General features: G+C 40.3%; 1 protein-coding gene across 26 annotated transcripts in view; it reads left to right on the top strand.

The window, feature by feature from the left end:
* Positions 1 to 17,891, top strand: part of HOMER2 (homer scaffold protein 2) — a 101,886-nt gene that overhangs the window by 66,981 nt on the left and 17,014 nt on the right. For 25 of the 26 annotated variants that reach the window (XM_026060594.1, XM_026060598.1, XM_026060593.1 and 22 more), the window contains one exon: positions 17,063 to 17,194. In XM_026060594.1, coding sequence (XP_025916379.1) covers positions 17,093 to 17,194 — 102 coding nt within the window. In that variant the 5' untranslated portion in view covers positions 17,063 to 17,092. Of the gene's footprint in view, positions 1 to 11,769; positions 11,780 to 17,062; positions 17,195 to 17,891 lie in introns of those variants that run through there. The other variant, XM_026060599.1, reaches the window with a different exon arrangement.

The following is a 17,891-nucleotide window of genomic DNA, read 5'->3' as shown; positions in this document are numbered from 1 at the left end:
AAGGAGCAGGTTAAGAAGAAATGCTGTCTTCAAGCTTGCCTCTAAAGAATCTCTAGTTACCCTCCCTGTCCATTTTAAGAGTCCTAAAGGTGCTGACTTGGAAAAAGGAGGATGTGTGTACTCAGCTAATGAGAAGGGTTGATTTTTCTCCCACAAACAACTATTGTTTAGCATTTTGACTTACTTTTCTAGCCCAAATGAAACCTGATCGAAATGTGAGCAAGAATACAGACAGCATTTGTTGGTTTGGTCTTGCTTTCCCTACATCTCACTTATTAGAATACAGTCTTCCATCCAAGGGGCTCCTTCGTGTGTTGGCAAATATCAGACAGATTAGCTTCGCAGCATCACTGTGGGCAAAAATTATCCCTGCTTTAAAGATAAAATAGCTGAAGCTCAAGTAAATTAAGGCACTTGGTCATAGAAGGAAGGTGGTGATGAAGAGTATGTATCTTACAACTCTCCATCCTTGTTTTACCTGCAAGGTGGCTGTTCTAACAGGCTTTTTTAGACATATATGTATGGGGCACATTGCAATGCTTGCAGAGAAATCACATTTAAATACAACTCATAGGCAACTGTTTTGGCAGGGGTGCCTTTTTGTGTTTTGAGGGTTTTTTTGTTTGTTTGTTTGCTTTTTTACCTTATCAAATTGACATTACATAGCAACAATACCAATATTTTAAAATGTTCAAGAGCACAGGGCAGTTCGCTTGAATGTTGTTTGTTACTCAGTTACATAAGCTTTGTTTTGCTTTTAGGATTCAACATGTTGCTCTGGGCAGCGTGTTGAATTGCAAATATGCAGAAGAACGTAGGGCTGCTCAAACCCGTTAGTGCTGCTGTCATCCAGACGATAGGGGCAGGCTGTGCAGTGAGAACTTAATGAATATTTAGCATCCTTCTGATGTAGCACCGACCTCATGGGCTGTGCTTGTTGCGCAAGTGGCTTGTTCAGGCTCCTGCCGCTGTCCTCAAAGGTGTGGGAAGGTCCAGGTTTGGGGGCGGCCACAGTCCCCATCCCTCAGCCCCATCCTCTCTTTCCACAGCAGCTGCTCTCCTTCCAGGGAGGTCCCTTGCCTTTTCTTCAAGCCCTGTGGCACAGGGGCTGCCCCAGGGCAGGAGGGTGTTGGAGGTTTTGGGAGTGATGGGCTGAAGGTGGAGATCAAGAGGAACCATTAAGCACCTGTGTTTAAAGGCATTAATATTGGGAAATCATTTTGCAAGTGTGGCTGGCAGAGGGGCCTGAAGTTTGCTGTGCTCTGCTGCCTTGCGCAGTGGGGCACTGACTTCAGTTTCTGATCGTTTTGGCAAGTTGTGGAAAAGAACAGAAGGGCCTGGTTGGGACGTGCAGAGGTGGCAAAGACAGAGATTGCATCAAAGAGGAAAGTGGGACGGGAAGTAATAAGGTAAAGAGTGAATGCAGGGGAATTTCAGTCTTTCTTTGGCAGAGGGATTATGAGAAGCACATGCTGAAAGCCAGGAGTCTGCTGGGATGGAGAGCAGCCAGAGGACAGTGTAGCCCTCCAGGTGCCAGGTTTCTCCCAGAACCGCCCAGCCCCACAACAACAAAAACACTTACCAAAATGCTCGGGGAGTCAAGCACTGAAAAGTGGAGACTCTGGAGTCGAAATAGCTTGTACCACTTTAATTCTACAGATATTACAATTGCTACATCTTTCACAGAAAAACAGGTGCTTTGAACAGTAGATTGCAATTTATAGCAAAAAATTTCACAGATACCATAAAAGTATGCACAGGATGATCTTAACCAAGATACTATTGCCAAACAAGGGAATAGATTAATATATCTTTTAATTACATTATAATTGACTTGTATGTTGTCAAGAAAGTAATTTCATCATAATGTTTTACAAAGTTTTTAGCCAGAGGCTGTCTAAACTGCAGCATAATGAATGCTAGAGGCAACAATCCTGTGCAATGCAAGGGCACACACTGATTCAGAGTTAATGAGGCAGCTGAGAGACTTTGCCATATGAAAGTCCTCAGCGTTGTGGGCAAAAGTCAGCCTTGTTGAAAAATGACAAAGTATGGTGATGGTGCAGGGAGAACATGAACTCCTAAGTGCCAGGTTGTTGTGCAGTGTGCAGGGAAAGCCACACACAAGGCTCCTCATTAAAACTGACCTACGTTATTCTGCCTTTTAGAGTGGGAAAGAAAGTTTGAGAGCATAAATATTACTCAGACTGATTATCGCCATCTTCCTCTGGAATAATGCATGATAGTGTCTGGATTGGTGAGGTTGGTTTTTTTTATTTTTTAAGAAATTGGAAATAGGTATTTTCCAAGTTATATAGAGGAGAAGGGGAAAGGATAAGAAACTATTGTTTCCATATAGAATTTGAGAAAGGAGTATTGAGAAAGGAGTATAATTCCTAGTCCACCTCAAAAACAAGCTTCAGCCCTCGTTTTCCCCAAATGTTATATGTCTACAGAACCTTTGATTTCCACAGCGTCATTTTTATCTTTTGAGAAATAATTTGTCAACAGGGAACATAAAACTAGCTTAAAATTAATATCCAGCAATAAACCATAGGACATTTGAGATCTATGCCACAAAGAAAAGCATCACAGTAAGAGTCATTTCAGATGCCAGTCTTAAGTAACTTCCATGAGCTGCTTAGACAGATGAGTAGAAAAAATTAAAATCAGGGGTTAGAAAGATGAATAGATGGCAAGACTAACTTTGATAAATACATAATATAGAAACAAAGACTTTGTGTTTCAGGGAAAAATTTTTGTTGGCTGACACTTATTCCCAATTGTTAGATCATTTAAAACAGTTTATTACCTAACATTTACCTTGAATATTGAAGATCAGCAGCTAAGTTGAACATAATTGTGTTAAGGTACTAAAGAGATAACCAGAAAAATTGTTGTGCTGGGAAAGCAAATTCAGTGGGTCTATTTCTGAAGTAAATTGCAATTAGTAAGAATAAGAGTATGGGCCAAATTTGGCCAGTCAGTATTCACATAATGTTCCACAAAGTGAATACAGTACACAGTGTGATGAAGCTGCTTGATTGCTAAGTGGAACATGTACCCGCATACTAGGACATGTCAGTGAGTATCATACCAAGAAGGGACAACGTGATTTTGAGAGCAGAATGAGGCTTACAGGGGCAGAGCTGCTATGCTGAGCAGGACCCAGCAGTCTGGGGTACCCACGATTCAGCCCCAGCAGCAGTCTGTAGCAGATATTTAGGGAGGTAAGAACAGGTGATGTGTAAATCTACTAATGTTTGATGTATTTCTGGCTTTCTCAGTTCTTGTACCAGTCCTAATTGCTACCTAATTTAATAGCTCTGCACCACTTCACGACCATGCTTTTTTGTTCTCATGAATGGAGGCTGGCTTCCCAGGTACATTTATAGGAAATTCTGAGTCCTAGCATTACTGTATTCAGAGATTCAAAACAAATAATTTTCTTCACCCATGGAACTGAAATTATTTTAAGACATAGCTGTTAAAAATATTCTAGGATATTTTGCCAAAAGGTGGGTCTTAGATTTAAGGAGCTTTCCTTTCATAGGAGAAAAAAATTGCAAGGTGTGATAACATGGATGAAATTTCTTCATTTGGATAGTTTTTTGGGTTTTTTTTAATTGACCTAAAATCAGCCCTTATCAGTATCAATATCAACTCTATCAACCAATATCAACTCTTTCTCAGGAAAAATCTATCAGGTGATTTAGATATTAGAAAACTTTTGGTGATGACTTAAAAAAAAAAGCTTCTGGCAATGTGAACCTTGCAAGGTGTCTGTGTTGTCGTTCGAGCATTTAACTGTGCCTCTAAGACCTGGTGGATCTGATTCCCAATAACATGCAATGGAAACAATCACAACACCTCTTTCTGTCTTACATTTAGAATATCCATGTGAGTTCACCTGATCCTCTCCTAGCGGAGTTAGATGGAGGTATGTCCTGCAAGGAGGTTCCCACAGTCATGCTTAGCTAATGTAGTCCTCCAGCTGATGTGACTACAGCAGCTCTACCATGTGAACTCTCATCTTTCCATGACTTTTACAGGCTTCACAGTATTTTTTTCCATTGTAAACAGATTACTAGAAGGCAAAGGGCTTCCCAGCCCTGCTACTGTTGTGACTGACTTGCTGCAGTTATATGTTGTAGGGTCCCTGTGGGTTCGTTTGTTTTTTTTTTTCAGCTGAGTTTTGGGTCATCTGATTTGGTTGAAGCCAGCCATACTCTTAGCTGGCAATATGGGATTCACACTTAAGACCTACGTTTTCAGGTTTAATAATTTCACAGTGAAATTATTGGAGGATGTTTTATAGCCTTGGGTTGCAAAAGATAAAGGAATGTACAATAACTTTAAAAGTGACTTTAGATGTGATGTGCTGCTTTTTCTTTTTCTTTTAATGTGTACAGAGAAATCCTGAATTAAACGTTATGATTTTGAAAGGTGTGGGTGAGCATATATGTGTGTTTTGTCAAAGGGACAGAGATTCTTTATTTCCAGTTTTGCCTGCCCTAGTTTTCTGTATTACCCTAGCTTTATTTATTGTCATTGCTTGTCAGCACTGTTGTCTGCTCTTTGCGTTGTGGGAGAGCCTGGTGCTGATGTGGGTCAGAGTTCGCGGCCCCGTGCATCTGGAGATGTAGGGAGGCCCTGTTCCTTGCCCTGAAGATTATTCTGTTGACTGCAGTACTGGCAGGACTATGATTTCCGGAGAAGCCCTTTTGGTAAACTCTGATTAAATTAGCAGAAAATACTTTTTATTCCACCTTCTCAAAGCTTTTTCCTCTGATGAGTAACTGAGATGGATATTCCTTTTTTCAAAACTTTCTGCCATGTTTTTTTGCCCTTCATGCTGTTTCTTCTAGACTGGATGGGAAATCGCTGCCAGCTTCGTTTCTAGTTGTCCTAGAAAGAACATCAACCATAAAATGGGAGAAGAGGAGCACTAGCTCAATATTACCTATTCTTCTGTCACTGAATATCAGCATGAAAAGGTCCTTTCATCAGGAAGACAGTGTGTGACACTTCTTGTTGTGTGAAGAACCCGAAAGGCATATCCCAGCTCAGGAGTGAATCTGCATTAGGATAACCCAGTGGAAAGGTGAACAGATTTTGACCTCTGGAGCTCCAGGTTGACTAATCCAATATTGCTGGGTTCTTGTCCATGTCCAAGTTGACCAATCTAATATTCCTGGTTTTTTGTCCATATTTGTCCACAACAGAAACCTTAATATACCATAAGAAAAGATTTCCAGTACTGGACTAGCTGAGTACTGTGATACAGAAAATTGAATGTATTTGATGACCTTCATCTCTTCACCCCTATCATAATATGCTAAGTATTTCATGAACTATTGGAACAAATTTCAACATGATTATTAGCGCTGAAGATAATGTTTGAACCATAAAAGAGTAATTCCAGCCAATGGAACTAATTAACCCCACACATAAAAGAGAAGAACATCTTTTGAGCTATAAAAACATTGTATAAAATATAATTTTAAAGCATAATCCTGTCTCCCAGTGTGCATAATTTGTGTGTATGTTGTAATAAACATCTTGTTGCTTTTATGCCGGCGAGATGCCTATTAAGTGAAAGCATATTAGTTGTGGCTTTATGATCTTTATATATACATAAATATAATACAGATAGCTGCTCTGTCTCAATGGTAAAGTACTTATTATAATGCCTGCATGTATATATTAAACTTCTCTGAAATAATTTGATGCTGTTCTAGCCTGCTCTCACCAGAACAGTTTGCTTTGTAAGGCAGCTGCAGTGGAGGCTGCTGCAGCTTAAGATTTCCTAGCACATGCAGAGGAAAGATGCTCGTGTACGAGATGCACGTTCTAGTAACATTTGCGCTGAACAAAGTACTTTCTGAAAGGTGCCTGAAGAGGCTCTGGTTGCTTTTCAGAGTCTCTTTTGGGTTCGTTGTTGTTGTAAATAATGAAGCTGGATTGGGCTCCTTGAGAGGCAGCTGCCGCTTTTGTAGCGAACTTCTTCATTTTGTACGATGAACAAATGAACAGCAGGAGCACATCTGTCCTATGCCGAGTCCCAGCGTTCTAGTTTAACCTAAACTGGAACTTGTTCTTTCTCTAACTGAGATAGTGAAACAAATTATAAGGAATAATTAATAATTTTACTGTGCTGGTTTTAATATCTACTTTCTGATTTCACTTAAGGATGTTAGAGGAGTTGTGGTGAATGCAACTTCCAGATTTTTAGTATTGGTTTAAAGGATTCAGACAGGACTCTCAATTTAGGGAAAACCTGCTGTCAGATGAGTGATCTTGGTGCCATTTTAGGCACAGGTTGCTGGCCTGGGCAGATGCTCCTAACATGCTCTGTGTGCCTGAGTAGCTGCACTCCGAATTTGGCCCTGGGGAGACGCAAATAGGTCAGTCTGTGGTGTATCAAACAGAAATGTGAATGTTGGCATTACAATGGCCACATTAGGAAAAACTTCTAATCATCTAGTAGCCAACGAGACAACAAGGTAGTGACTGGAAGCTGAAGCAGGACAGATGCAACCAGGAAATAAACCCACATAATTAACTGTGGGGTCCACACACAGAAGTATGCAGTGAGTCCTTCTGTTATAAAGCCCAAGACTTAGTTTTTTTCTCAACAACATCTTTGAAATAAGAGTGGATAAAATTAATGAAAATAACAGTCCACAATGATCTTAAAATATTTTGTGTTACCTGTGTTTGTGGTGTACTCAGCTTGACTAAAGTAGTTTGAGATTTTGTTCTCTCCAGATACTAAAATAACTTGAGAACATTTTGTCTGGAATTTGGTGATGAAGAAATGGATCACTAAAGGCAAAGTAGAGCTCTTGGCCAGTGATGAGACTACCCAGCTGCATCATCCTTTATTTGCTTAAGATAATATCAAATATTCAGAAATTCAGTCTAAGAGGAGCTGCAGGATTTAATACTTTGGAAGATAGTGTATTGCCTAGAGTTCTGCCTGCAAGAGAGTTTTCAGCTGTTGCTAAGACTGGTTTAGATATGCAGAGCTAGTAATGTTGGGTGTGGTTGTGTAGACAGGTCTTGAGTGTTCAGAGGAAAAATAGTGTTACAGCTTAACTGCAATGGTAATTCCAGAATTGCTAATATCAGGGGAGATGAGCTGTGAACAGAGGGAAAAATTAAAAATGTTTGCATAAGCAAGACCTAGGGCTGTAAGTGAAAGAGAACTTGCCACAAGCTGGGAAATGGAACAAGTAAATAACAGGAAATTTGGCCAGTCCCTTGAGAGTGTCCCTTGAGACTGCATCAACCACAAGTCCTGATCATCTGCTGAAGATGTGTTTTGGTTTAAAAAAAAAAAAAAGGAGCTATAGAACTCGTATCAATTATATGTTTCTATATTAATCTCTTTCCAAGTTATTAACTTCCAAATGTGAAAAATTCTCAGTTCATTGTCTGGACTATTTCTGGAAGTAAATCCTTCAGAAGCCAGTTGGTAAGCTTAGGGGAGCAGATAACAAAGTGCTGGCAACAGCTGTATGTGACAGAAGAACAGAACCACATCTGCCTCTCAGTTTGATCCTATCTGGCTAGTTTTCTGCTGAAATATACAGTGCATCTGTATGTCACTGGATCTGTACAAAAAGGACACACAACTGAATCCAGGAGACTGATGTTGCAGAAACCTTTTCATGGGCCTGGTTTGCTACTCTTTAAGAAGAAGATGTTAAAAATCCATGCCAGACAATTTCTAATGGCGTCACGTACCGGCAAATAGAGAAACTTTGGCCCAGATAAATTTTCCCTTTTTAAAACCTCCCCATAAAATGTCTTGGAAAAGCCCTGTCGAAGAAATTGTTTCAGTACATAATTGCCTCTCACAGAATTGTTTTTTTCATCGCTAGACTCAAGTATTAATGTTGGTATCAGGATGTGCCAAAAAGGTTAATTAAGCCATATGATGTTATTGTAATGAAACCTGGAATCAAGCAAAACGTGCCTGTTTCAGGTCATGAATGTTGAACTTAGCAGAGGTTTTGAAGACTCTCTAACAAATCTTTGGTGAAAATAACCCATGTCTGTTATCAAGTGAAAACTGAGGAAAAAATCAAGGTTTTCATAGCATCATCAAAATAGACATAACATGGTAGAGTTTGCAGATGCTTTTCCTTATCTGTTGCATTTCATTAATGATCAAAGCAAAAACTGTGGGATGGGATTAAAATAGGCAAATTTCCCACATATGGTAAACACTTTCATATCAGCTCACCAGACTTCTGTGACCAGGGTGGGGCTTGGTTTTGTTACAGGTTTTGCATTGTGCTACCTTTTTCTTCCAAAAAGAAATGATAAGAGGGCTGAGGAATGGAAACCTTATTCCCAAAGGTGACTGTGTTGAGCCCCTGTTCTGCCTTCTTGAGCTGGAAAGCCCAAGAATTTCCTCCCAGGAGGACTTAGCTTGATTTGTTCAGAGAAGCAGAACCTGCTCTCCGTTATATTAGGAACTTCCGTCGAGAATTGCAATAAATGCAGCACTGGTTAGTTGTTTGTCTCCTAATTTGAGATTTTTACTCCCTCTTTTTTAAGTTCAGCTACTGAAAGTAATACAGAACAGTTTCTGTAAGCTGTGCTTTGTTAAGTCCTAAGGATTACTTTCCAGCAAAAGAGCTATATCAATTATTTGTTTCTTTTTTCACCCTGCTGCAATGCCAGAGGTATATAATACTTGGAAATCCCTACTCAGAAAGTTAATGTATCAGACATGCTAATCAAGTCATGCCAGATGGAGTTTATAAATAAACTACACCGTATTGCATATTCTTAAAATTTGAGCGTCAAACGATTTGATGCAATATTTTCCCAGTTTTACAAAAAAAAAAAACGCACTGCTTCCTCCTTAGTTCTGGATTGTGAGTCATGTGCAGTGGCACAATAGTCATTAGATGGAAAACGATGAATACTGTAAATGACTGTTAACTATTAAAAACTAGATGAAGTCCAAAGCTGATTCTCCCTGAGGAGTGAACAAGATGATCGTGTGAGCCTTAGATAACCTCCATCTGGCTATATTTTCTAATGGCAAAATAAGAATGAGGCATTTCTGCAGAGGCAGAAAGAATATCATTTTATGTTTTCTCATAGATACAGCCTATCTTCAGTTGTTAGTGTATTGCTCCTAGGTGTTATTAGACCAGGCTGTACTTTTCAGACTGTCACCTAACAGTGACCACTGTTAGATGCTATAGAAGATGCCAAATAGATACTGTCGTCTCCGAAAAATAGCTTATCTGTCTTCCTTGGACATTTTCATGCCAAGGAACAGTTTTTTCCAGATTTTAGAGAGGAAGGAATAAGCTATCTCATTGCTGACCGCTCACTTAAGGTGTGAACACCAAATGTCTTCATCACAGCTTCTCCCATCTTGGTATGATGAGCAAGAAGGGAGATGCAGTCATGCCCAGCATTACCCCCACCACAACAACTGAGGGTAAGGCCAGCGAGAAGGCGAGTGTTGTCAGCAATGTGGGGGACATTGTTTTACTGGGATAGGGATCTTTAGCGATGCTTAAGACAGAAGGAAAGGGAGGCATGAAAGGATAGTTTGAATACCAGCCTTGTATTTCGTGCAGTGTTCAAGACGCAGCCCAACCTGGTCCTTTTTGAGCCAAATCATCTTTCAATGTCAGAAAAAGCATTTTAGGGTGCCAGGGTGGGCCCTGAGTTCTAACAAGTGTTTGTGAAGAAAGCCACAAGGATGAAGTCCACTGCTGCAGGCTTGCTGTCCTCCCACGCTGCCCATGTCCAGTCTAAGGTTTCTAAGCAGGGGCAGTGGGCAACACTGCCACGGTCTTGTCATTCTGTCCCCAGAGAAATGCTCACTTCCTACATCCCTGCTTCAGTCTGCTGGTTCCAGCTTCACAGACATCATCTCAACCTTGTCTTTAGATGGTATTGCTCATCCATTCCTGGTTTAGCTCATTCTGGTTTTGATGTGCATGTGCTTGGACAAGCTGGGATCTTGAGAAAGTCATTTCTGACCTCTGCATAGGGGCCTTCATGCTGAAGTGAGGTAGGTGCATGAGGCTGTTGGGATAGAGCTTTAGGGATGTAGAAATGATCAGTGGTTAAATGCTTCTTATAGGAGATCAGTTAAATTATAAGGCTATAGAAAAGATAATGTACTTTTATTAAATACTCCAAAGCATGAATATGACGTAGCTATGTATTATTTTTATTGTGTCTCATTGCAAGAAAGTGCAACCTTTTCCCCCACTTCATTTTTAGTCACCAGGAAAAAAATGGGCTCTACTGTATTCTTCTCCCTGCCTCTGAAAACATGAGAAAAAAGATTTCTAATTTTAAATAATACACAAATATATAGGTTTATATATTTTATGAAATGTTGCATGAAATTCCTGGGCAATAATTTTTTCCAGTATAGAGGACTTGAAATTCCTCACTGTAGATTTCCTTCATGAAACAGCTGCTGGTGCTTTGAATCGTGTGGGTGGTTGGATGTGTGTGCTGTGCCTAAAAGGAAAAAAATTCTAGTCAGATGTCAAAGCAAAAATAGGAGATTTTAGAGATTTAGACTGGGTGGAGGAGGTGGGAAACCAACTCTGCAGAGATGTTAATTACCTTGGGAAGAAAAAGAGTACAATGGAGTAGGTGTAGCAAGAGATTTACTTAATAGAATTCACATAATCATGAACCCACTTTTGTTTCTTTTAGACAGGTTCTCAATGAGGACTTTATAACAGAAATATTTTACCAGGGGAAAACTGTTATTAGTCTTTTCATTGGGGGGTGTCTATTTTTACACCTCTCTTAAGAAAAGAGGTTAAGAGCCACTTTCAAATGTAAGGCATAAAGGTTTTTGTTTGATTTATTGGAATGTGGGGTTAAAAATGAACCACATCATTCATTGAATTATCCTGGGTGGATGCAAGGTGGATCTCTAGGAAGGAAAGGTATGTACGATTGTAGAAATCGCCCCTTTCCCCACAAAGCAAGCAGCAGCATCGTACAAGATAGTCTATCCATGAAAGGTGGTCACATTTCTGTAGGGTGAGTTCAGGCTGAGAAGTAAACGGTTTGGATTGCAGCAAGTCCTCTTCGGCTTCCAAGGAGTCCTACTGTCTATGCACAGTGCATATGAGTCATTATAGTTCCCCTTGCTTCTACTCTTTCATGTAGCAGAAATAAATTATGTGGTTACGGAAGCTTTTAAAATCCATGGATGGGTGAAATAGCTAACCTCCTGATTAACTGTAGAGAACAGAAATTGTTGAAAATAAGTGGCTGACCAGGCTTGCTAGCTACGTAGGGCTGACATGATCAGTATCTGGAGCAGGAGTCTGGTGGCAGATGTTCTGCTGTCACCACCTGTCTTTTCTGTCTTTTGAGGCACCCAGTTATGCACAAGTGATGGAGAAGAGCAAGGAGGAACACCAAAACTGAGAAATTAAATGCCCTTTAACATGTGGTTACAGTGCTTCTATTCAAATTAATCCATACCCTCAGCCTGTCCAAAGTAGAGCACCACTTGTGTCAGGTGTTGCTGATGAACCAAGACTAGAACAAGTGCAATTGCTGCTTTCTTCTTCCCAGGCCATAGGGAATTTTGTGATTGTGATTTTTTTTTTTTTGAAGAACCTTCTACAAAGCCTTAACAAAAAGGGTGGGGAGAAAGATTTGATCCCATCTGCTGGCTCTGATTTGCAAAACAGCTATCTCTAATCCCCCTGTATTACAGGTTCACTGTTTTGGCCAAAGGCTGTTCCTTCTTTCATCTGTAAGTTCTTACATTGCTGTGAGCTTGTCTTTGTGCTACTCCTGATTCACTTTGGTAGGTGGCCACAGAAAAGGTCACGCACACACACGTGCACACACACATACACACAAGCACACACTCTCTTTCTTTTTTTTTTTCTTCTCTTTTAAATAGCATTGTCTTGATTAACACTGTGTGTGCATGCTGGCTGTGTAAGATTAGAAGGGAGATAATCTAGTATCACAGGGTTACAGGTAAAATGTTGATGCAATCCAATATTCAGGTGCCAGAAAAGACCTCAGGTTGCAGTGGCTTTCTGGTTTTAGTTGAAAAGAGACAACATGGAGAGTTTAGCACCTTCATCATGAAACAATTTGCCATGTTTTGTGCATAAATTTATTTTATAATATCTCCTGTGTAATGTCCAGCTTCTTTTTCCTTAGACCAGTAATTTATTGGTGAGCAGACATTACATGAAAGTCTTGAAGCTGTCAGCAGAAATGCAAAGGATGGTAGATAGCAGAGGATAGCACAAATCATGGAAACGTGGCTAGGTATGTTCCATGAAGGAGTTGCTGAACATTTGGGACGGAAGGAGAATTTCTCTGCAAATCCACCCCTGCCTCCTCATCTTCATATCCGGTGCTGCTAGCATTTCTGGTTTGCGTTTACTTGATGAGCTGGAAGAACCTGCTGAGCCTGTGATAGCTGTGGCCACAGGATTGGCAGCTTCTTCCTTTTTCAGTTCTGTTTTTAGACTGAGATACATCTTTATTGAAGATTAGCAGCCTGGTGGGTTGGGGAAATTACATTTCACAAGGGGCTGCAAAGTGGAAAGCATATATTCAGAGGTGTGAAAATGAAATGGGAAGGTTTTTGCTCTCTAGCTGATGTAGTGACTACTTAATGAATAGATACTATGGCTTCATGCCTTAGGGCTTTTCTAGAGATGAAATTACTCCAGAATAATAAGTGATTTAAAGGGGAAATTCCAGAATAATTCCTAATTTGGCACACTTGTCCTGGAATAAGAATAGGTCTGGGTGAATTGACTCATCCCCCGTTTGGCTGTCTCATTAGAGGAAGTGTTCTGACCCGTTCCCGCTCGCTCCTTTGCCCTCCTCTCGAGCGTGCTGCTGGGTCTGCCAAGCGCCCGCTGTGACCGTTTTTCTCCTCCTCGCGGAGCCGAGCTTGCTCTCGTCTCTGCTCGTCCCTCCTGTCGCTCTGGTGAGCTGCGGCCAACGCTGCCAGGGCATCTGCTCCGAGCCAAGCTGGCGAAACCCCAGCGGGCTCCTCCAGCTCCGGCCCGTCTGTCCTGCCAGCCAGCTAACGTTCATATCCACCTTCAGTTAATAAAATGGTGACTTGAGAAAATATATTTTCATAGGGAGATAGGCTGACTTTTTCTCCCTTAGTGCAATGTTGTAATACATACCTGTGATGTGGGGAATTGGGAAGGGGAACCCTGTAAATACTGGCAGTCCTTTAACACTAGCATCCCCTAAAACAAAAGCTGGCTGTATATATGTACACTGCTCATATATTATGAGCAACATGAGCTGCTAATACATTTTTTTCTTCTACACACTTAGGTTTCCTTGTGACCTCTCTCTGCTTGATTTATTTGGCAGTTTCTCTCCGTGGGAAGGCAGTGAGATGGGTGTGTTATACTGTACAAATGTTGTATGCCAGCTTATTTGCATTCATTTTTATCTGATGAATATACCTGGCATGTTTTTTAAATGTCTAGAGTCATTTCTGGTTGATGTAGCCTTACCTTGTACTGTGAAAATTCTTCTGTGTCATCTTTAAATGAAAGTTTATATCTATCAGGGTTGTTTTTCCCCCAAAGGAAATAAAATTAGTATGAGATTTTGTTTGGCTTGTGCAGCCGTATCGGGAATATTCACCATCTGATACACTTGCATGTAGATGAGAGCAAAGGCAGATTTTTTTTTTTTAACCACATGTAGACAACTCAGCTCAGTCAGTATGATGAATGAGTTAATTATTCTGTAAGGTGCTTATTATATTGTGGCTCATCTTTGCCTTTGTCTTTAGGGAGAACTCTTTAACCACTTCAGGGACTGATCACATTTGATTAGAGAGTTGTTTGGCTTTTGAATCCATTAATCCCGGATAAAAGTTCATGAGTTTATTCAGTTTTCTGAGGCAGCTGGAATTCCATCGTATCTGTGTTAAATGAGTGAGGACCGAATGCAAAGTTAGTTTGTAAGAGCACATTTGAAGTGGTGGGTTGCCTTTTCTTACCGAGTAGACTAACAGGTTGAAGTTAGGGATGGAGAAGAGCCCACCAGTTCACTGTGTCAGGAACAGCTTTTAAATCAGTGACCTTCCCCTTCTGCACTGCTTCTCTCACCTTTGTCCTTCCTTTGAAGCTTGAAAATTCTGTTTCTTTCTTTCACCAAAAAAGAGGATTTTCCCAGTTTGGCTGAACGTTCCTGTTGCAGCGGTCACAAATGCGTCCCCTGTTTTCTGCCCAGGCAAGAGGTGTCGGGGCAGGGAGATGAAGWCGTTGCCAGGAGTACTTTCCTTCAGTTTGGCATAGCCATGGTTGATCCTGCTTTGGGCCAGGGGATGGACTCAATTACCTGTCAGGGCCCCTTCGAAGCCCCGCTTTTTATGATTCTCTGAAATAACAATGCCAGTTGTCTCCTTTTTTTCAATGCTTTTTTAACAGCTCGTGCTCCCTTCCTAAATACAACCGACATGATTGTTCCCTGGAGAAAGTAGCATCTCTGTTCATAAGAGGTTACTAGATTTACAGGTTGGGTGAACCTGCAGGCTAAATACTCCTGAAATTTAATGTAACAGCGTCTTGCTGCTCGTCTGAGGAGCTGACAGGGTGAGGATGAGGAGGGAAGATGGGGCAGCACAATATCCCCGCCAGGGGCCGGCTGCTCCGAGCCATTTCCATGCAGCTCTGGTTTAATCTCTTTGGCTTTCACCGAGGTTTCCACCTGTCCATGGGAACACAGGATTTCTGAAGTGCTTGACTGGCAGAGGAGGGGGGTTAAAAAAAGGCAGAGCCGCTTTCCAGGCAGTTTCACTAATTGCAGCTTATTATAAATTTAACAGATGAACTGTCAATTTCTTGAAGGTGTCTGATCACCACAACCTTTTCTGGGATGCGGCTCTGGCTGGAGAAAAAATTACTCTCTAAGGTGCTAAGCTAACCTTTTTAGTTTCATTGCTAAATGAGATGTCTCTTGGTTTACAATTTGTAGACTTTATTACTCCTTTATCCCTTGTTTCACATTATTGGACTGGGGTGTAAAAAATATCTTTGGTGTGTTTTATATATATATATATATATATGTATATATGTATGTGTATGTGTATATATATATTTAGTAAATGATTATTATAGGAGGTATGGAAGAAATTTATTGTTCTCATTGTCTGCTTCCAGTGAATAAGGCTTTTGCCTTTCAGTAAAAGGGGTCATTTTATTGGTTTTACTCCACAGATATCTAATTTGATATGCACGGTCGGACTGAAGTAATACTTTTAGCAGTTGAAATTTCAGGGTATTTCAGAACTTCTAAAATAAATTCTGTAACTTGGCAAGTTAAACATTTTTAAGTAGTTCCTGTGTCTGATGTAAGATTTTTAAAGAAGGAATATACATATAGCACTTTCCTTAAAGTTTTTGGAAAACATCCCAATTATTATGAGTAGCTTTTCCTCCCTTTCTTGTGACTTAGTTGTATCATACAATCCTCATATCATCACACTCCCTTTGAATTGTCAAAACTATACGTAAAATCTTGGAAGGTTTTAATTTTCCTGTAGTTTAAATATCTGAAATTGCACTTAGGTTTTGATTCCTTTCAGGTGGAAGATTTTAAAGGGACTGCATTTCTGTTGTGTGACTTGCTTACAGAAGGGTGTATCTGGGCAGCTCTATTTATACCTCCAGCTATGAGCCAGCCTTGCAAAAATGTGTCCCGCTCTGGAAGCTCATTTATAGATCCCCTGTGTTGGCCGCTCTGGTTGAGGTATCACCTCTCACCCTTTACTGTCCTGATTCTTTCCATAGAGAAAGCAACTTCTTTATGACTATCATCCGCCTGCTCTGTTTTGATCCTTTTGGTAAAACTTTCAGAGGGAGTGTTTTCAGACTCCTTCAGAATCAATTAATTTTGCATGCTGTAAGGTGACGCAAAAACCATGCCACTGCAAATTGCAGGAAATTATATGTTTATTTGAAAGTGATGATGTAAAAAGAGAGAACCACTGAAGCAGAACAATTTGTAAGAAAGAAGATAAAAGTATTGGCACAAAGGCTAGAAGTCAGGGAGGGGGAAGGAGGCAAATAAGGATCTTTCTCTGGTAAATTTAATTCACACTTTTTGCTAAATGTAAATGATAGCTTAGGAAAAAACTGCTTGGAATACATAGTAAATGACGTTGCCAGGATACTTCCTGATCATGTTAATTAAACTGTCCCACAGATTTGGCTTAATTACTGCATAATTTGCATATTGGAAATGATGGTATGCATTACTAAAGAAAGCTCCTATTCTGTTGGCAGAAAGAACATTGTGCAGGAATTCATTTCCAAGGGAAAGAGTCTCTAGACTCATGCAATCATATATCTTGAAAAGAAAGCTAAGATTTTTGGTAATGAACTGACACACATCTCACTCCTTTTTGTAGGATTACAGTTTATGCTTGTTCCACTAAGTTCCTCAGGGACCTCATCCCAACGGCCTTCCTCTTGTTGGCCGTTTCTTTAATTAGACGAACCACTGTTGCTTTTGAGGCTACTAGTAGTGAAATATGTATTAGCTAACCTGTGTAAGAGCAGCAGAACTTTTATCCTGAAGAGCCCCACGTTTGATATTACCTATGCATTGCTAGTGATGCCCTTTACCACCCTCCCAAGTTAACCCCACTATTAAATAAGCTATCCCATTCTTCTTATATTCTGAGTTTTTTTTCCTTGTCTGATGTGTCTCAGGCATCCTTCTCTGTGGCAGGCCGAGGCCAAATATGGCTTGTGGCCCTGCTATTTCTTTGAGTTGCCATTTCAGTGAAGTTCCTGCAGCAGCGTTTAACTGTAGGACCATGATAGTACTTTGGAAAAAGAAGACAAAGTTGAAAAATTCCTGAATCAAGACAAACTATGAAACTGTTTCATAAAGGGAGAGAATTCTTCATAAATACAGCAATTTCCAAATTTAGATTGCTAATTGCTCTGAATTATATTGTTGCTAGGATATACATTTCCAGTGTGACTTCTGCTTTTTAATTATTTTTTGATCTGTTTTTAAACAGGTGATCATAAACAGCACAATCACACCTAATATGACCTTTACTAAAACATCGCAGAAATTTGGCCAGTGGGCGGACAGCAGAGCAAACACTGTATTTGGTTTGGGCTTTTCTTCTGAACAGCAGCTGACAAAGGTAACTGGGCTCACTTTACTTCTGAAAAGGCTGTCTCGTTTCTTAAGAATTAGGAACCATACATACCCATCTGATAGGAATCTCTTCTAAATTGAATATTTCTGCAAGTCCTTTTCATTTTAGTCAGTGCAAGTTGACCACTTTCTATAATTATCTAGTGTCTGTATATATAGAAGCAGGCAGTATTGCAAACTATGGTCAAAACTATAAATCAAATTTTATCACTAATGATGGTTATGGTGAAGTGATCTTGATGGTATCTTCCCCAGGTTGGCTGAAAGCATTTGTGTTTTCAGACGTTTCCAGAAAAAAATCTGAACTTTATAGTATTTTTCGCTATTCCCCCAGCCTGTGTGGTAATTTCAGATGAAAGTGGCACTGTATTTTGATGAGTTGCTGCTGTTGATGGCTAAACCAGCTAATTAGTATTCAGCCCCTGTTGCTTGTTTTTGCCTTCGTTTTGCAGTTTGCTGTCTTCCTCAGCTGTGCCGATACAACTGTTCGTAGGGCCAGTCTGTCAGTAGCATTGATAAACTGATGTGGGTTAAAATACTACTACTACTACTTTGGCATTTCAGCTCAGTAACCTCATTTGCAGCACAGACACAAAGCTGTTTTGTCACTGAACTGAACAGATGATGGTGACTCATGACAGGGAAGTGGGAAAGAGGAGCCAGGAAAAGCCAAGTTTGCTGTC

Source organism: Apteryx rowi, unplaced genomic scaffold (assembly GCF_003343035.1).
Source record: "Apteryx rowi isolate R43461 unplaced genomic scaffold, aptRow1 scaffold_17, whole genome shotgun sequence".
Lineage (NCBI taxonomy): Eukaryota > Metazoa > Chordata > Aves > Apterygiformes > Apterygidae > Apteryx > Apteryx rowi.
The sequence above is the reverse complement of the archived record's forward strand: the minus strand, read 5'-3'. Positions and strand labels throughout refer to the sequence as shown.